This window comes from Schistocerca americana, chromosome 4 (assembly GCF_021461395.2).
Source record: "Schistocerca americana isolate TAMUIC-IGC-003095 chromosome 4, iqSchAmer2.1, whole genome shotgun sequence".
Lineage (NCBI taxonomy): Eukaryota > Metazoa > Arthropoda > Insecta > Orthoptera > Acrididae > Schistocerca > Schistocerca americana.
Window position 1 is genome coordinate 356,145,807 of NC_060122.1, and position 21,402 is coordinate 356,167,208.

The 21,402-nt window shown below is 38.1% G+C and overlaps 1 protein-coding gene across 6 annotated transcripts in view; it reads right to left on the reverse strand.

The window, feature by feature from the left end:
- Positions 1–269: 269 nt before the first annotated feature.
- Positions 270–21,402, reverse strand: part of LOC124613056 (multiple PDZ domain protein-like) — a 1,056,684-nt gene continuing 1,035,551 nt past the window's right edge. For 4 of the 6 annotated variants that reach the window (XM_047141637.1, XM_047141635.1, XM_047141639.1 and 1 more), the window contains one exon: positions 270–679. In XM_047141637.1, coding sequence (XP_046997593.1) covers positions 391–679 — 289 coding nt within the window. In that variant the 3' untranslated portion in view covers positions 270–390. The remainder of the gene's footprint in view (positions 680–21,402) is intronic. The other 2 variants (XM_047141640.1, XR_006979603.1) reach the window with 2 other exon arrangements.

Here is a 21,402-nt window from a genome sequence, read left to right on the forward strand (position 1 = left end):
TTGAGTACAGATCACAGACTTACCTCCGTTCTCAAGAAGCACAAAAGTCTGTTGGTCCTACAAGCTAAGTTCAGCGTAGGTTATTCAGTTTTCATAGAAACACTATACACATTTCTCACACTCACTTTTCAAATCTAATAGTGATCAGTTCCCTACGAAATGTCTCTCACTAGCAAAAATCATAATATACTAATCTTCAAGCCAAAGGCATCACAATAAAGTTTTTGAGGTAAAAAAGGTATGAGATATTTAAGAATTTAACAGTAAAATAACACAGCCAGAAGAATTTATTTATGTGAAATAAGGCTCAGATATGATGATATTTGATGTTCAACTGTTCTATTACTAGTAGAGCACTGAAAAGTCACCAACTGCACTCGAAATTACACTTCATGACTGTATTGTAAGAGTGACATTCCCATGGGCCTGTTTAAGCACGGCAACAGCTTGCTGATGTGTCAGCCCCTCTAGGCTCAGTCCATCCACAGCCAGGATCTGGTCTCCACGCCGCAGCTGTCCTCCTCGCGCTGCCGCACCCTTTTCAAACACTGTCTTCACATAAATTGGTAAGTTTCCATGTGGGCTGCAGTGTCCTCCAACTATGCTGAATCCCAAACCATCTGGACCTCTTTCCAAAATGACTGTTCTGGGCTGCAGATGAGTGCACTCTTCAATACTCCTGAAAATAAAGGATATTTCCCGATAAAAGATTAATAACTTCAATGGGATACACAACATGTAAAGCTACTTTAAGTAAACTTCATTAACCATGGAGAACAAGGCCCTTATCTTTAAGAAGAGACACACCAAGAAATCAAAAATCATATTTTTTTGTAAACCGAATATTTGCTTTATGCGAAATTTTGTTAAAACTTGCGTGTCATGCCACCTTCATGTAAACAAAAAACACCAAAGACAAAATGAGATTACAGAGTACAAATACATTGAATATGAAGATTTAGATGCTGCTGTTATGGGTGTTGAGCTGGTGCACCACATGCAATTTTAGCTTCTGTGGAGAGTAGTGTGGTGCTGGCAAGGTAAGTGATACATGATGTTTACATCGCTTTCTATCTAGCAGCTTTAATGTTTAATGCAGACTGAGGTTTGAAGTCTATTTGTAAAACAAATGACAAGATCTTAATCAGGGGGTTAGAGTTTAATGCAACAATAGTGACAATGTAAACAGAAACCACTAACACAAACCACTAACTCTGTTACAGTAAAATCTGAGTAGGAATTACCCATAGCCTTTTCACAGCGATTTGCTTGAAGTTATTTAGGAGAATCACAGAAAATTTGAATAACAATCATCAAATGGAAATTTTAACCATGATTTTCCCAAAAGTAAGTCCAATCCTTAACGATTGTGTCACCTCACTGGAGCGTGTTTGTGCAGACATCAATTAATGGGAACGTGAAGACTGATTGGTGAATCATAGCAACAAAAAAGAACATGCCACTCTGTATAGCGGCTTGTGGAATATGTAGGTAGATATAGATACATCCTGGCAAAAATTAAGCAAAGCCTTAGTGGTACTTCTAGGGTGACTGCAGCCCATGTTTCAGTTCTCTTACTCCCTAGAGCTATTTGATGACATGATTAAAAACTCATCAGAAATCCCCTGTTAACTTGGACACAGACATTTTACAGTATCAGAAAGAGATTTCAGACATCTTTTATATGACTACATAAATTACAAGCTCAAGACTAATGACTGTAATACACTTTTTTGCAGAATAGCATCACTAATCAAAGTATTGTAAAGAAATTGTCCAGCATGTAACAGTCCTAAACCATTATCAGATAGTGAATGATCAAAGACTGCGATAAGAGACAAAACTAAAATAAACTTACAGCTAGAAAAAACAAATTTATGATGGAGGGAGTCATAAATGTACATCACTTGAGAAACAAGGAACTTATTGAATCTACGTTAGTATAAAAAATATAAATGCCAATACTAAAGTTTGGGAAACAGAGCTACACAAGGAGTCAGACAAGAAAGTTGCAAATCACCAAAGCTGTCTCCTTCTCCAGAGTTTTCAAAGAAGTTTTCAGAAGCTCAGGTTTGGAAAAGGATGAATAAAATGTGTTACTCAAACATATCTGAACAAACTTTGTTTTGCTGATGATGTACTGTTTGTCTCTATTGCAGATTCACTTCTGCAACAAATGGAACAACTTCAACAGAAGCCTTGAAAACCAGCTATAGAACAACTAAAATAATGTATAATGAAGATGCAAATATATATGTTAACAATGAAATCATAGAACCAGTTAATGTTTTTTGCGCGTAGAGCAGTTAAAGACAGCCCATGGCCATGACAAGGATGAACTGGAGTGAAAGGAAAATGGACAAAACACATAGTCAGGTGAATGTATCATAAGCGGACCAACAAAGTTCTATACTAGATTAAAAGCAATAAAAAAAGAGTGAGATAACAACTCAATGGAAAGCTTGTGAATCACATAAAAAAATAGGATCTGCATGTTTGTGTATTGTTGGAGAGTGTAATGTATGGAATGTCAAATTCAACAATGAATTTAAATTTGTGATGATGAAGATAATGGAAATACTGGCAATTTTGTAAAAATAGATTTATGACAAATATAAGTTAGTTGTGTTTCTGGTTGCAGTTCTGGCTGGGTATCCTGGGTTGTGTAACCATGCCAAGAGTGTAAATTTTGGCTGGGTAACTGTACCATGACGGGTAACTCCATTAAGTTATAAATAAAACAGCTGTTCTCTAAAATTGTAACTAAGTCCCTCATTTTATTACAATGGAACCTACTTTAGTATCCACCAGTGCTTTGGATTCACTGCCCAGCCCGAAAATTGATATGGAGGAAAGGTCTGAAATACCCAGACTTCATGCCATGACTGCAGCTCATCCCACGGAGAGCACTGCCATAATAAAAGGCAAGCCATGTGGGTCTGTCCACTGATGCAAGAGTGTTAGTAAATATCACAGCCCCACACTTGTCCTTCAATCTCGCTATTTCATTGAAGCTTTTGATATGTGCCATTGATTAATAGAGTGATTGACCTTGCCTGTGTTCACTTTTTTTATTCAGATTGATCCCTGAACTGTTTGTAAAATCTTAGGATGACTTTTGCTATGCTCTGCACTTTGCTCCTGTCTAGCCATTCACTTCATGAATGCCATCATCATTGACCACAGGAAACACTTATTTGTTCCAGCAGTCTCTGTGTCACTGATAATGGAAGTGACCACAAACAGTGTTCTGTCTATGCAGACTAGGACAGAAAACACACAGCTTAATACTGAGACAGGGGCAGGTCATATAAAATCCTAAGAATGAGCCTAATCAGAACAAGGGATTGGGGCCCAAATCATTAAGTCATTAACCTCAAAATAAATTGCATTATTGAGCCAGAATAGTGTGTTATGGAAATCTAGGTACAAGATGGTATGTGTGCAGGACGAAGAGGGAGATATATTCAACCTGCCCATTGCAATGAAAACTATGTAAGAACAGCATAAAGTGTAACAAACAATAGTAATGTTTAGATATATGGAGGTGTTATCCGACAAGATCCCTTGAGAAACACTATGTTGGATCATAGTAATCTTATTTCCACCAGTCCACATGATGCGAGTAAATAAAAATTCATTCTATAATTATATAATTAACAAGCACATTATTACTACCAAAGCAAACTGAAAATGATCTGAAGTTATTTAAACATCTGACAAGATATGTAGCAAAATGTGTTGTGGAGTATGGACCACACAGGTATTGTGCTAAGAAATACTGCAAGTAATCTTTGGACGTACTTTATTCGTAAAAATCACTGAAGCTCACATAACACTAGGCACAGAAAGCTGGTTAAGACCCAAAGTTGGCAGCAGTGATCTTCCTGGGTGAAATTTAAGTGTATATCAAAAGGAGAGTCTAATAAGAAATGGAGGTGGCTTACTTGTTGCAGTAGACAAAAACTCAAATCTACTGAAATAGAGATTGTTAGATCCTTCCATTGACCACTAGATGCACCTGATGTAACAGAAAACTTTAGAGATACCACAGATCAGTAGTTTGTAAGTTCCCCAGTTATATAGTGATCACCAGAAGAGACTTAAATCACCCAACAATTAATGGGGATGATTACAGTTTTGTTAGTTATGCATGCGACAAGACATCCTATGCAACATTACTAAATGCCTTCTCTGAAAAATTTCCAGAAAGGTCTGGTAAACCATTCATAATGGAAATATATTTGATCTAATGGCAATAAATAGACTTGACCTCTATGAGGATGTTCACATTGAAAGCAGGATCAGTGAGCGTGAGGGAGTTGTAGCAATAATGACTACCAAACTGCAATGGGCAACTCAAACAAGCAGAAAGATTTATCTGTTCAGTAAACTAGATAAAGAATCAGTAGTGTTATATCTCAATGAGGAACTTGAAACTTGTAGCTCAGGACAGGAGCATGTACGGGAACTATGCCTTAAGTTTAAAAGCATAGCTGACCATGCATTGGATACATATATATCCAGTAGAACAGTTCATAATGGGAGGGACCCTTCTGGGTATACAGTCACTGTAAATAAACTTCTAAAGAAACAGAGACTACTTCATAATCAGCATAAACAAAGCATGGGGCTATAGATAGAGAGATGCTGAATAAAACATGTTAAGCTGTCAAAAAAGCATGGTATTAAGCCTCCAATGACTAATGTAGCAAAATATTGTTGAATATCTTTCACAAAATCCAAAGAAATTCTGGTCATACATAAAGGCTCTTAACTATGATATGCTGTAGGCTACTTGAACAAAATTCTGTGGTGGCCAGTGATTGAAAAAATCCCCATCTACAGGAATGGTAGCAGAAGTGATCTGCAAAACTACCCTCCACTATCCTTGACATCCATTTGATGCAGAATTTTATAACATATTCTGAGCTCAAAAGTAATGTGGTGTCTCTAACAGAATGACCTCCTCCATGTCAACCAGCATGGACATACTGAAAGCCATAGATGAAGGCAGTCAGCTAGATGCAGTACTCCTCAATTTTTGAAAAGCATTTGACTCATTACAAAATCATTATCAAAGTATGATTGTCTGAGGTATCAAGTGAAATTTGTGACTGGACTGACGATTTTTTGGTAGGGAGGATGCAGCAAGTTCTCTTGGATGGAGAGTCATTGATAGATGTAGACGTAACTTAAGGGGTGTCCCAGGGAAGCGTATTGGTACCCTTACTGTTCATGTTGTACATTAATGACATTGCAGTCAATATTATTAGCAACCTCAGACTTTTTTTGCAGATTATGCTGTTATCCATAATTAAGTACAGTCTGAAAGAACCTCTACCAGTATTCAGTCAGATCTCCACAAGATATCAAAGTGGTGCAATGATTGGCAACTTGCTTTAAATGTCCAAAAATCTAAACTTGTGCACCCCACAAAAGAAAAGAAATTCAGCATCCTATGATTACAATATTGATACATCACAGCTGAAATCAGTCAACTCATCTAGGTATATACTTGTAATAATTTATAGGGATATGAAATGGAATGATCGAAAAGTCTCAATCATAGGGAAAGATATGACAGACTCTGGTTCATTGGTAGAATATTCGGAAAATGCACACAAAATACTCATGCAACAGTGCTCAAGTGTGTGCAGGGGATACTGAAAGGACACCACAAAGGGGAGCACATATGGCCACTGGATTGTTCAAGCTGTGGGAGAGTGTCATGGAAGAACTGAATCAGCAGACACTTAAATTTAAATGCAAACTATCCATTTAAAACCTACTTACAAAGTTTTTAGAACTAACTTTAAATGATGGAACTAGGCCTATGTTACACTCCCCTACATATCATTCCCATAGGGATTATGATGACAAGATCAGATTAATCACAGTCTGTATAAAGGCAATTAAGTTATCACTCTTCCCATGCTCCATTTGTGACTGGAGTGGAAAAAATCCTAATAACTGGGACATACCCTCTGCCCTGAACTTCACAGTGGTTTGCATAGTATAGCTGTAGTCATGCATGTAGAGCACTAACACATTCACTGACTTCAACAGAGGAACCAAGTTAACAGTTATCAAAATTGGAAACATCACCAGAAGGACACGTCAGTGAAACCTGACTCACAGACAAGTGAAGCAAAGGTTACTTTAGGACTATAAATAATATCAAATGCTGGAAGATCTGAAAAACTATGGATGTGGAGTATCAACACATCAATACACAGTAAATTTCCATGTGACCAGAAAAAGTGCAGGTCATTCCTGTGTATAAAAGGGGTAATAGATCAGATGCACAGATATACATACCAGTATTGTCATCTATCGGCCTAAGGACTGAGAACGTATTCTAAAGTCTAAAACTATGAAGGCAAATAAATTTCTCTAAAATAATCTCCATGGACTGAGAAACAAAATGCTTGAAACCAAGTTTGCTGTATTAATACAAGACATCTTGCAGACAAGAAGTGAAAAGGTAGGCTCCATATTCCTAGACTTCCAAAAGGTGTTCAACACTCTACCACAAAGACTATTCTTAACCAACATACATTCATGTGGAGTGGCTTTGTAAATACGTGAATGACATGGGGAACATTTGACTGGGAAAAGAAAAAAAAAAAAAAAACATTATGTTACACTGGGTGGCAAATGTTCCACAGAAATGAAAATAACTTTGAATGGACCCTGAGGAAGTGTAACAGGACCACTAAAGTTTTCAATATAAACTGACAGTTTATCAGATACAAATTGACAATTTATCAGATACAAATTGACAGTTTATCAGACAAAATCGATAGCACTGTAAGATTGTTTGCTGACAATGTTGTTCTGCACAGGGAAGTAGATTCATTGGACAATTTAGTGTTATGAATTACAGTCTTTAAATGTGAATAAATGTACAATAATGCCTGCAACAGAGAGAAAGAACTCAATAGTACCTGATTACAAAATTAGTGGTCAACATCTTGAGCATGTCACATCAAACAAGTATTTGGAGGCAATACTAAAATACAATATGAAATGGGACAATCAAATAAAATCAGTATTTGGAAAGACAAATGGAAGATTGGATTTGTTGGAAGGATTCTGGGAAAATGCAAATCATTTGTAAAGGAAACTGCATACAAAACACTAGTGTGACCAGTTCTACAGTATTATTCCAGTGTTTGGAGACCTTATCAAGTAAGCAAAACAATAGAAATTGCAAATTCAGGCACATTCTGCTCAAATCATAACAGGTCAATGTATTTCATACAAAAGTTAACAGAAATGCTCAGGGGACTTAAATGAGAATCCTCAAAAAACTTACTAGTGGTTTCTTCATTCACCTCTGCCTTTCTTGTGTTGTGACCTGATATTTGTGAGTGTTTCGTATCAAGCAACTTAACCTCTTACCTGTGTTTACATTCCGCGCTGACCAGTTGCAGCTGTAGCAGTGCATCGAAAGCTAAGTACTAGTTAATTGTGTGTGTATAGTGGTTTATTTAGGAACTTTAGTAGTCTTCAACCGGTGTTCTTGATGTTTTCTGGTGAAATAATTTCAGAAGAACCTTTTGGGAACTGTTTTCAGTTTCGTTTCTGTGTCATTAGACGTTTGATTCTCTTTCTGTATTAGTCTTTTGTTATATTCTCATTTGTTGTTGATTAATACTGTTAATAACAGTAGTTACTTCCCTTGTAGAGTAAGTTTGTAATTACTGTAGTCAGGTTTTTAACATCTTCTTATTGTAGTAGCGGAACTTAGATAAAGTAGTTTTCTTGTTTCAATAAGTGTAAGATTTTACCATGAGTGAGAAGTGTGGGCTTTGCCGTAGGTTTGTGAGTAGTGGATTGCGGTGTGAGACTTGTTTGAAGTATTTTCACTGGGGGGAATGCAGTGGGAAAGCCAGTGGGCATTCTGGTGAGATCCTCTCCTGGAACTGCAGGTTATGTAGCAAGAGTAAGTTGATAGAGGAGCAAGAGCTAAGATCTGTGCCCTTCAGGCGCAGTTGAAAAACGCACAGGAGTAGCTAGATAGGATGAGGAGGGGGAAGGGGGTTGGGGAATGGGAGCTGGCTGTTGGCAAGAGATCTGCTAGGAGAAGAAGATTTTCAGATAGTTTTACTATTGGTGTTTGCAATAGATATGACCAACTGTCAGAGTCTAGTGGAGAGGAATCTCTAGCAGCTGTAGATGTAGGAAGTATGCAGCAGACCTCAGCAGTTACAGTGGCTAGGACAGTTGCAAAGTCGAAGAGGAAGAAGAAGGTTCTGCTGTTAGGTAGTTCTCATGGCAGAGGTGTAGGCCAGCAGTTGCAGGAAGTGCTGGGGAGTGAATACCAGGTCACCAGCATAGTGAAGCCTAATGCAGGATTGGCTCAGGTGACTGTTAACATAGGGGGGGTTATGTAGGGAATTTACTAAAGAGGATCAGGTAGTGATTGTGGGTGGAGCTGGTAATAGTATTGATAGGGATGGGGAGTATGACATAGATGGTGACCTGGAAAAGATAGCCACTCAGACTGGCAACACGAATGTGCATTTCGTGGAACTGTTTCAGTGTCATGATCGGCCTCATCTTAATACAGCCGTCAGGCGTAATAACATGAGACTTGGGGGTGCGCTGATGACAGAAAGCATTTGTCACATTTCAGTGGTGCCGGTGGAGTCTATCAGCAGGATGGGGTTCACTAGACATGGCCTGCACCTCAACAGGTATGGGATGGGGAGGTTGGCAAAGCTTATAGGTGACAGCATACGTGGGGGTGGTGGGATCACTCATGGGAAAATTCTTGCAGTAGTGGGTGTTAGAGCTGCACCTTTTTTAGATTGAAGTCAGCTGATAGGTATTCCCGCTTAACGGAAGTCTCTCTAATAAAGGAACCACTTTTGACAAAGCTTAGGTATCCGAGTAATGAGGGAATTAGTATATTTCATCAAAATATACAAGGTATTAAAGTTAGTGAACTGCTTATAGATGTTGACTCTGCAATTATTGGTATATCTGAACACTTCTTAAATAAGGAGATAATTCAGAGGCTTCCTTTACCAGGATACAGGTTGGCTGGCAGCTTTTCTAGGAGCTCTTTGCGGTGTGGGGGAGTAGCCATGTATATGAAAAACGGCATCCCATTTGAGTCAATTGATGTTTCAAAATACTGCACTGAAAAGGTGTTCGAATGTTGTGCAGGTGTGGTTAAATTTAACGGAGATAAACTTCTAACTGTTGTTATTTATAGATCCCCAGACTCCGATTTCACAACATTTTTGCTAAAGCTAGAGGAGGTTCTTGGTTCACTTTATAGGAAATACAAAAAGTTAGTTATATGTGGTGACTTCAACATTAATTGTATAAGTGATTGTGCAAGGAAAAAGATGCTGGTAGATCTCCTTACTTCATATAATCTTATTCAAACCGTATTATTTCCAACGAGAGTGCAAGGGAACAGTAGAACAACCATAGACAACATTTTTGTTCATTCCTCATTACTAGAAGGGCATTCTGTTAGCAAAAAGGTGAATGGCCTTTCAGATCATGATCACAAATTTTAACTCTTAAAGATTTTTGTGCTACAACACACGTTAAATATAGTTATCAACAGTTTAGGAAAGCTGATCCAGTTGCTGTAGAGGCCTTTGTAAACCTTATCAAGGAACAAGAGTGGCAAGATGTCTATACCGCTGATACAGTAGACGATAAATATAATGCTTTTCTCAAGACTTTTCTCGTGCTCTTTGAAAGTTGCTTTCCGTTAGAACGTTCAAAACAGGGTACTAGCACAAATAGGCAGCCTGGGTGGCTGACTAGAGGGATAAGAATATCTTGTAGAACAAAGTGGCAGGCAAAATCTAAATGCAGTAGCCCATTACAAACAGTATTGTAAGGTGCTTAAAAATGTTATTAGGAAGGCAAAAAGTATGTGGTATGCGGATAGAATAGCTAAGTCTCAGGATAAAATTAAAACCATATGGTCAGTCGTAATGGAAGTGGCTGGTCTGCAGAGACAGGTCGAGGATATAGAATCAGTGCGTAGTGGGAATGTCCGTGTTACTGACAAGTCACATATATGTACAGTATTTAATAATCACTTTTTGAATATAGCAGGTGAACTAAATAGAAACCTAGTCCCAACAGGGAATCATATAGCGCTCTTAGAAAAAGTGTTCCGAGACTGTTACCTGAAATGCTCCTCCATGATACTGACAAGAGGGAGATTGAGTTAATAATTAAATCACTAAAGACCAAGAACTCTCATGGATATGATGGGGTATCTAGCAGAAAACTGAAGTATCGTTCTATGTATGTTAGCCCAGTACTTAGCCATATCTGTAACTTTTCCTTTAGGAGTGGTCAGTTTCCTGACCGATTAAAGTACTCGGTAGTGAAGCCACTTTATAAAAAGGGAGACAGGGATAATGTTGACAATTTTAGACCTATTCCTATGCCATCGGTGTTTGCTAAGGTTATCGAGAAAGTTGTATATACAAGGTTACTGGAGCATTTAAATTCACATAATTTGGTTTTAGAAATGGTTTAACAACTGAAAATGCTATATTCTCTTTTCTCTGTGAGGTTTTGGACGGATTAAATAAAAGGTTGCGAACGCTAGGTGTTTTCTTTGATTTAACGAAGGCTTTTGACTGTGTTGACCACAAAATATTACTGCAGAAGTTGGACCATTATGGAGTAAGGGTAGTAGCTTACAATTGGTTCACCTCTTACTTTAAGAGCAGAAAGCAGAAGGTAATTCTCCACAATATTGAGAGTGGTAGTGATGTTCAGTCCCAATGGGGCACTGTTAAGTGGGGGCATTCCCCAAGGGTCGGTGCTGGGGCCACTGCTGTTTCTTATTTATATAAATGATATGCCTTCTAGTATTACAGGTGATTCAAAAATATTTCTGTTTGCTGATGACACCAGCTTGGTAGTGAAGGATTTTGTGTGTAATACTGAAACAGTATTAAATAATGTAGTTCATGAAATAAGTTCATGGCTTGTGGAAAATAATTTGATCCTAAATCACTGTGAGACTCAGTTTTTACAGTTTCTAACTAACAATTCAACAAGAACCGATATTTTGATAAGACAGAATGGGCATGTTATAAGCGAGGCGGAACAGTTCAAGTTCCTAGGCGTTCGGATAGATAGTAAGCTGTTGTGGAAAGCCCATGTCCAGGATCTTGTTCAGAAACTAAATGCTGCTTTATTTACCATTAGAACAGTATCTGAAATAAGTGACAGTTCAACACGAAAAGTAGTCTACTTCGCATATTTTCATTCGTTTATGTCGTATGGTATTATTTTTTGGGGTAATTCTTCTGATTCAAAAAGGGTATTTTTGGCTCAAAAATGGGCTGTTCGAGCTATATGTGGTGTAAGTTCGAGAACCTCTTGTCATCCCCTACTCAACAGTCTGGGAATTCTGACATTGCCCTCACAGTATATATTTTCTTTAATGTCGTTTGTTGTTAGCAATATTAGCCTTTTCCAAAGAGTTAGCAGCTTTCACTCAGTTAATACTAGGCAGAAATCAAATTTGCATGTGGAATACACTTCCTTGACTCTTCTGCAGAAAGGAGTGCAGTATTCTGCTGCATCCATTTTCAATAAGCTACCACAAGAACTCAAAAATCTTAGCAGTAGCCCAAACTCTTTTAAGTCTAAACTGAAGTTTCCTCATGGCTCACTCCTTCTATTCTGTCGAGGAGCTCCTGGAAGAGCTAAAAAATTAAGCAAATTCCAGTGTTACATTGTTGATTTTCTTTATTTAAACTTACGACTTGTCGCCTGAATATGTTTTTTTATATTTAATTTTATCTGTTTCTACTATCGTGTTATAATTTCAGGTATTGACTCGTTCCATGACCATGGAGACTTCTCCTTAATTTGGTCCCACGGAACAATAAACAAATAAATAAAAAAAAGAAAGACAACAAAGTTATTGTTGGGTAAATTTAGAGAACCTGTATTTGAAGAAGACTATTCAGAAATTGTGCTGCCACCAACATATATCTTGCACAGGGATTATGAGGATAAGATAAGAGGGATTAAGGTACATAGACAGTCATTTTTCCCTGTATCAATATCTGAAGAGAGCAGAAAGAAAATCAATAATAATGTTATGCTGCACCTTGTGCCATGCACTATGCAGTGTCTTTTAGAGCATGTAAATAGATCTAGAAATTGAAGCATATGTAACATTATATGGTCTGCTGCAAACTATATGGAAAAGTGTGCAGAGTTAACTGCAATAAAAGTAAAACTTGGGGGAGGGGGATGGCTGTCTGGTGCTAGAAGACAACCAGGTTCACACTTGTGCATATATTTTGTGAAAACCAGCTATGTCCAGTATTACCACATTTCAAGGACAAGCAATGTTTTTCACTGCAGCATTGGAAAATCTGATGCAGATTGTCTTGTATAAGAAAAAGAATTTTAGATATGACTACAGGCACTACAAGAGCTCTTTTTTAAACTGAAGAAGTGCGATGTCAACTGATCTGAGTGCAATGTCACACAACAACACATTTCATGGCACATTACCAACACTCAGAATTCACTCATACCAGTTATCAATGCAAAGGTTATTTTGGTAAAATCACGGATTTATGAGGTGTGGTGCTAAGCACATCTAAATCAAGACATTACCATATGCAGACAAAAGTTATCTGATATGAATCTCTTATTATGTGAACAGTATGTAAATTATTCGGGGACTATGGCACAAAATACTGAAAAATTCTTGTAAAATACTGAATGAAACTGTGTGTTCAGCTAGGCTTGTTTCCAAAGATGTGATTTATCAACAGGTGTGCCATCACATGTTCACATAAATCTATGGTCGCTAATGTGCTGTTTGTCTGTGACATAAAGGTCAGAGCTGTGTAGCTAACTTGTTTAGTATAACTATGGCGGAGGAGTTTGTCTCCATAGTTTTTGTAAACTCTGAGAATGCATTCCGTAACATTTTATATTGTGACAGGAAGCACGTACTACTGACTTCCTTTGAATATAACCATATAAAACAGTAATTAGATCTTCTTCCCTGACACAAAATGTACCTATTTGGTATTTGGAATAGTAGTTTTGATTTGTGCACACAGTTTCCTAAGGTTACTCACCATCTTGACAAACAACTGAGTATTTTTGTGCCATCCTCCACGCAGTTCATCCAACAACATTTTATATTCCTTTCCTCTTTCTTCCCCTTTGGTTGATTACTGGTACATGACCATACCCTGTTAACTTATGTGGGAGTTAAGCTCTGAACTGAGTAAGGGCTGGACTTAACATGAAAGACTGGAGTGGGGGTCCTCAACCTCAAAATTGCTTGTCCCAAGGCTGATAGGAAATGCTTTTATAGATATACAGAACAGGTGTGAACACGGTTAGCCAAATAAGCACACATGGCTGAACTGAAGCAGAAACGACATCGATGAATGGCTTGACTGCGGAAAAGGAATATGCCCTACAGCAGAGAGGACAGAAGGACCAGCTCTACAGCTTACAAGTTGGCAAGAAATGACAGTTTCAGAATATTGTTGCCAACTATCCTGCCCACAACTGAACAAAGATGTCCCAGGAAAAAGAAAACTTGGTGCTCTCCATCAAAAGATCGTAAGTGAATTTCAGCTGAACCACAGCACATTATCGAAACGGAATACAAGGGAAATCATGAATGTTGATGTGACAAAAGGAGCCAATATTGCCTCAGAACACTTCCTGATCTGCATAAAGGTAAGACATCTTCTATTAAACAAGGAAAACTGCCTCAGAAAGAACCCTGAAAAGTAAACAATGGAAATTCCCGGTAGGAATACCAACAAACTACGAAAAGACAGATTGCTACTTACCGTAAAGAAGACACATCAAGCTGCACACAGGCACAATTAAAAGACACTCACATATAGCTTTCAGCCACAGATTTTGTCAGTAAATGACACACACACACACACACACACACACACACACACACACACACACAAAAGTGCACACGACTCCAGTATCTTGGGCCGGAATGCAACATCAAGTGGGATACAAGCAGCCATCTGGAGGGGGTAGGGAAGGGGAAGTGGAGGGGATACTCGTGTATGTGTGGGGACAAAGATGAATGCTGTCTGACAGAGTGTGCAGGGACTAGACTGCCAAGAGGTGCAGTGTCAGGATGTTGTGGGGCAGGGAGGTGGGGAAAAAAGAAGCGAAAAAGGAGAGAAGTGGGGAAAGATGGGTGGATGAATTGGCAGGCTGCAAATAAACAGCTTGGGATATGAGAATGGGTGTGTGGTGTAAACATGCATGGTATACTGAGGACTGTGATAAGGCAGTCAACCAAAGAGCAGTGGCCTATAGGACATGATTTGCTGACAAAACAATACAAAATAATCCCTCTGAGTACAAAGAAGTGCAGAAGCTGACAGCAAAAACCGTATGTAAAGCCAAAAGAGCCATAGACACAAAAGAGATCAAGAGCTTTGAATTATAATTCAAAAGAAACACTTGCAGAAACTTTTAGGGGACATTTGAGCAGCATGTAAATGGCTGTCAACCACATAGTTTGAACTTCAAGAGAGACAGTGGAAATCTGGCAATGAACAATTTAAAAAAAACTGAGAGATCATAATCAAGTACTTTTCAACATTGCTTAACTGTGAAGAACTCAGGGAAAAATGGCCAGGAATAATTCTACAGCAAACTGAAGACTGTCACAATACTGAACAACAAAGCCTCTCGGGAAGACTCGATCACAGTGGAAATGTTGAAAAAGTAAGTAGGTTAATGCCCTAAGTCAAGAGATGGAAAAGAGTTGGAAATCATGGAATAATACCTGGTGAATGGGGAACAGCACTGATTCACCCTCTATACAAAAAGAGGGCGGCAGAATGGAGCTCAACGGTTACCATAATATCTCCGCCACACCTCAAACTTACATGGTACTCTACAAAGCACTGCAGCTCAGGCTGGTTTAGGAAGCAGATCACCAACTTGGTCAATAGCAAGGTGAATTCAAGAGAGGGAGATCGTGCATCACACAGACTTGAAGCCTGAAACGAGTATTGTAAATCTGCATCTCTAAGGATCTGGTAGTTGTCTTTGTCAATTTTAAGTAAGCCTATCACTCGGTATTGTTTCACATCTTGATAGAATCTTCAGTGGACTCTAAAACAGTGGGTATTATCAAGCAAGCTCTAACACAGACACATTCAAAGATACAATTCATGGAAGAACTCTCCAAACAGTTTTTATTTAAAGATGGAGTCCGACAGGGAGACACACTGTTCAAGTTCGCTTCAATAGTATGTTAGAGGTCATCATCTGAGAATGGGAAAATGAATAAGCTGTGAAGGGCTCAAGATTCACATCAGTACAGATCACTGATCAGTAACTTTAAGGGCTTCAAAATTAGCAACAGTGGCTGGACAGAAGGGAGAAGGCAGGTGGCCAGAGAAAGAATGCAAAAAAGGCTTCCAGGAACGCCTTGTAGTTACTTGACATGGTCTCTAATGGACCTGAACAACAGCAAAAAATTACTGGAATATGGATTAGGTTCAGAAAAGCAATTTAAATTCACCTTTCAGAAATCTACAAATAGAAAATCAGGTTGTTCTCTTATGTTCATTGTTTGCAAAATATTTTGATTGAACAATTTTGTGCATGTGCTCTCTTATGCATCTTATAAATGTGTGCAGTCTGCGCCTTCTTGCCAGCTATTTATGACTGCTTTCTGTTTCTGTGAAATATGACCACAATAGGAGCACTGTCTTCATGTCATGCTGTAATCAACTTAAAACTTAAGAGGAATTTATACAAATGATGACAATCTGGTTGGCTTACAGGAAACAATCACTAAAATGGTGAACAACTTGAATTAGCAGCTGCCTGAAGACTGTTGCCAATTATTCTGAAAAATTCTAATTACAAACTTTAAAGAACCATTATAAAATGGGGAATATTAGAAAATACCACAACATCCTACCCTACATAGTGCTCCTATAAGGACGATAATGACAAAATTAGACTAATTACTAAGCACATAGTTACATTTAAGCAGTCATTCTTCCAGTGTTCCACACGTAAATGGAATAAGAATAAATCCTAATATTTGGTGCAATGGGAAATATCCTCTGGCACGTACTTCACAGTGGTTTGCAGAGTACGTATGTAGATTAGATTTCTGTTATAGCTGGGTGTATTACTTATTTTATGTTGTTTCAATCGATTTTCAGTACCGGCAGTCTTCCTTTTTTTCCATCAACTTAAGATTTGCATCCATCAAACAATAGTGATGCAGTACGGTTCTCCTACTTTAATGTCGGCATCTACATTCATACCTACATCTACATCTGTACTCCACAAGACATTTTACAGTGTGTGTGGCAGAGAGCACTCCACATACTACTGTCATTTCCCCTTTTTCCTGTTGCAGATGGTGGGAAGAACAATTGCTAGTAAGGCTCTTTGTGAGCTCAAAGCTCTCTGTTCTTACCTTCATGGTCTTTTATAGGATATATGTGTGAGGAAGCAAAATATTGTTTGGCTATTCTTAAAAAGCACGTTATCAGAATTTTAAAACCAAACTGTAAAGCAGAACACCTCCTCTTACAGTTCTGCCACTATAATTAGCTGAGCATCTCTGTGACTCCTTCACACTTACTAAATGAATCTGTAATGAAATGACTTTCTCTTCCTTGGATCTTCTCTGTTTTTCTGTCAATCCTACCTGGTATGCATCACTGACTAATTAGCACTATTCAAGTACTGGTCAAATGAGAGTTTTGTAAGCTATCTCCTTTGTGGGTGGACTACATTTCCTAAGGATTCTTCCAGTAAACCTGAATCTGGCATCTGCCTTACCTGCAATTAATTTTATGTAGTTGTTCCACTTTAAATCTCTTAGAACCGACACTCCCACATATTTTATGGATTTCATCACCACTTCCAGTAATTATTCTGCAGTCATGCAATAATACAATAGTGAGTCTTCCTCCACATTTATGCACAGTACATTACATCTGTTTATGTTGGTGGTCAATTGTCAATATCTGCACCAATTACTGATCCTCTGCCAGTCTTCCTGCATTTTGCTACAGTTTCTAACATTGCAATTTCTCTGTATACAACAGAATCATCCTCAAAAATCCCCATGGAACTTTAAACATTACCTGCTAGGTCATACATATATGTTACGAAAAGTAATGGTCTTATAACATTCCCTTGGGGTAAATCTGAATTTACTTCTACATCTAAAGATTTCTCCCTGCTGAGAATGACAGGCTAAGTTCCGGCTGCCAGAAACTCTTCAATTCAGCCATACAACTGGTGTGATATTTCATACAAGGATATATTGTTCGCTGGGTGTCAGTGTGGAACTGTTTTGAATGCGTTCCACAAGTCAAGGAACGTGGCATCAACCCTTGCACAGGTTCAAATGGTTCAAATGGCTCTGAGCACTATGGGACTCAACTGCTGAGGTCATTAGTCCCCTAGAACTTAGAACTAGTTAAACCTAACTAACCTAAGGACATCACGAACATCCATGCCCGAGGCAGGATTCGAACCGGCGACCGTAGCGGTCTTGCGGTTCCAGACTGCAGCGCCTTTAACCGCACGGCCACTTCGGCCGGCCCTTGCACAGGTACCTACTGCATTCTGAGTCTTGTGGATAAACATATGTGCTGAGTTTCAATGAGTCTTTGCTTTCACAACATGTATATTTCTACAGATGATGTTTTTGATCTCCAGAAATTTCATAATACAAGAGCATAAAAGTCTTTCCAACCTTCTGCAACAGACCGATACCAGAGATACAGGCATACAGTTTTGTGCATCTATTCAATGATCCTTCTTGAAAACAGGAATGACCTAAACTTTTTTCCAATCAGTGGAAATGCTTCAGTCCAGCAACCTATGGTACACTGCTGCTATAAGAGGAGCAAGTTCTCTGCATACGCTCTGTAGAACCATATTTATGTCAGGTGAAGTTCATGGCCCATTTCTCTCTTGAGTGATTTTTGTTGCTTTTCTATCTTGTGGTCACTTATATCAATATTTATCATCTTAACATTCATGCGACATTTTAAATAGGAACTACAGTGTGATCTTTCTCAGTGAAAAAGTTTGGAAAAATGCATTTGGTATTTCGGCATTCTCTACGTCACCCTATGGTTTGACGTCATTGTGATCACAGAGTGTTTGAACAGGTCATTTCAATCTGTTTACTGATTTAAGGCAAGACTAAAACTTTTTGGGATTTGCTGTTATGTCAGTAGGCAGAATTTTACTTTCAAACTGACTGAACACTTCATGCATGGGTCTCCTTATTCCACTTTTGGCTTTGTTCAGTTTTTGTTTTCTGCGAGGCTTTGGTTACATTTATACTTGCAGGGAAGCTCTTTTTGCTTGCTTTCTAACATGAAGGTCTTTCCCACCCACCACAACTTTGTTCAGTACATACCTGTCTAAAATGTGCAGCACAATATTCCTGAACCCTGTCCATTGACACTTAACATTGTCAGTATTGCAGATGAAGTTTCCATCCGAAAACTTTTTTTGTGACTCTTGCTAAGCAGAAATATCAGCCTACCTTTCTTCATATTTTTATTCACAGTCATATTCAGTGGTGCTATAACGGCCTGTTCTACACTGAGTCAAAAAGTTTGGCCTGTCAGTAAGAAGGAGACCTAATATGTTATTTTCATGAGCTGGTTCTCTGATTAGCTGCTTAAGGTAATTTTCAGATAAAACGTTTAGAAAAATTTCACAGGATTTCCTACTACACACACACACACACACACACACACACACACACACACACACACAGAGAGAGAGAGAGAGAGAGAGAGAGAGAGAGTCCTTTTTCGTTTGATGTCCTCTATTTGTGCAAGATAGTGTGTTAGGTTTGATAGAGATTTTTGATCTATGGCAGGGTGTTCACAACTCTCATGGATGTACAGGTTGCCCTTTATGTTTCATAAGGCAGTCTCCATCATCTCTTTTGTACTTAGAATGCAAAGACCTGTTTTTTAATATTATGTTTTCTTGATATCATTTTTTGACAAGTATATGTCAGCAGTTTAAACTTGAACCACAACACTTCTATATTGTAATTTCCAAGATAATTAACACACAAACCCATTTTTCCATGGTTTGTTCTTGTAGACAATCTCTTGCATTTCTTAATAAGTTTTGTATATTCTGAAATGGTAAAGTGTGTGTGTGTGTGTGTGTGTGTGTGTGTGTGTGTGTGTGTGTGTGTGCGCGCGCGCGCATGTGTTTTTCTAATCATTGTTGTCTTTTTGCACCTTATTTTTACTATAGATCATGATGCATGTTCAGGTTGCTACAGTTGAGCTATCTCATTAATAGGTGCAGTTTATGTACAGATAAATATCTAAAATCACAAATTAACACAACATCCATTTAAAAAATTTGTAATTCAAATAATGCAAAATTAAAATGTAAAATGTTATTTGTTTCCACAATATTACACCACACACACTTGTTTGCTTAAAGTGAATTCATTTTATCAGTGCTGTTCTGTTCTGAAACAATCAATCTACCCTTTATCTTGAAAACTATAAAGAATTCATGCTACTGAATTTCATCAGAGGTAACTTTTCCTCATCATTGTTCTACTTGGATTCAAGTAAAAGCCTGTTCGTAACTCACATGTTGTATAACACAGACAGAACACTGCAGTTCATTCACTCTGTCACATAAATTGGATGTGCTTTGGAATATATTCTTTCAAAAAGATATTTTTGTCATTTTTATTGATGTTGTGTTGGTTAACATCATATAGGAGAATCAGGCAATCAGCTGTAGTTGTTCTGTACCCCACTAATATTAATAATCAGCTGCCTCCTATCAAGTTTTCACAAATGTGAAGAAAAAACAAATATTTTCTTCTGGTACTCTGCAACCACTATCCTCTCAAATTGGTCAGAAAACGATGTTTGTCTATATGTATAATTTGGCTGCAGGTCAGAAAAGAAACAAAAGGGAAGTAGCTCCTTGGAAATGACTACTGCAGTGCATTTTCAGTAAACGTAAAGTAAATGTAATACTTACCTATTCCAGAACTATCTCATATTTAACATGTTGATATACATATCTCCTAATAAATTAAGCACAGCTTTCACAATTTTACTCTTAGCTAGATGACGATATTTGATGTTTCTGTTTGACTGTGTGTCTTGAAACATTAATTTGCACAATCTAAATCTTTAAAAGTATGTCAAAACATTAACCCCCTCCACTCTCTGTTTCTAATAGTTTGCCTACATTTAAGTTCTAATTTTATTTACTAATCTTTGTAATTATTTAATAAAAATCTTAGAGTACAGTTACAGACCACAAATAACATCCATATAATATGGATAAATTTAAGTTTAAATTGTAATTATTACTTGTAATAGTAAGACCCACGAGTGTGATTTTTACAAAACTCATCATATTGATAACTCCATGCAAACAAATGAAAATAAATAAATAAAGCCACTTAAATGTTGTAAATTCTTCATGGGTTCTGGTGTCTATATGGTTATATTAATGGCTTGTGATGCTACAGGTTTTACTCCACTTGCTGTTGTATAATCTGTCACAAAAGACGACACCTACAATGGAAAAACATGCTAAACTGAATGCTTTGAGCTTCCACGAGCAACGCATCTGAGGCATGCGTGTGAAAGCAGCATATTTTTTATGACAAAGAACTGCCTGCCATACCAGCATTGGTGTCGTTACCCTGGAAAACAATATATAGTTGTCTATTATGTGTTCAAAGTAGAATTTACCACTGTTTACAGTTCATTACCTGTTGACAGAGATGGACTGTTTACAGATATGTATTTAATGTATAACACAGCAGTATGTGGTGGCTCGAAATTAGAAAAAATGTACAGAAAAAAGTTTTACAACGGTGTTATACTGCAGGGAAGAAATTTATCACCATGTATCAGGGCAGGAGGAAGGGGTTGGTGAGATAGGAAGCAACCAAGATCACCGGCACAGGGAGGGAGGGGAGGGGGAGGTGGTGGAGGTGCAAAATTCAACCGCCCGCCTCCTCCCCAAAAAAAGACTGTTTAAGAATTAACTGGAAGAGGTACACAAAGTTACCATCCTTTAGGAATGTGTAATGCACTCAATGACCTTCAAAATGGTGGAGCACTGCAATCAGTCGTCATTTCCTTTCAGGCTTTATTAAATGGTTCAAATGGCTCTGAGCACTATGGGACTTAACTTCTAAGGTCATCAGTCCCCTAGAACTTAGAGCTACTTAAACCTAACAAACCTAAGGACATCACACACATCCATGCCTGAGGCAGGATTCGAACCTGCGACCATAGCAGTCATGCGGTTCCAGACTGAAGCGCCTAGAACCACACGGCCACCCCGGCCGGCGCTTTATGAAAG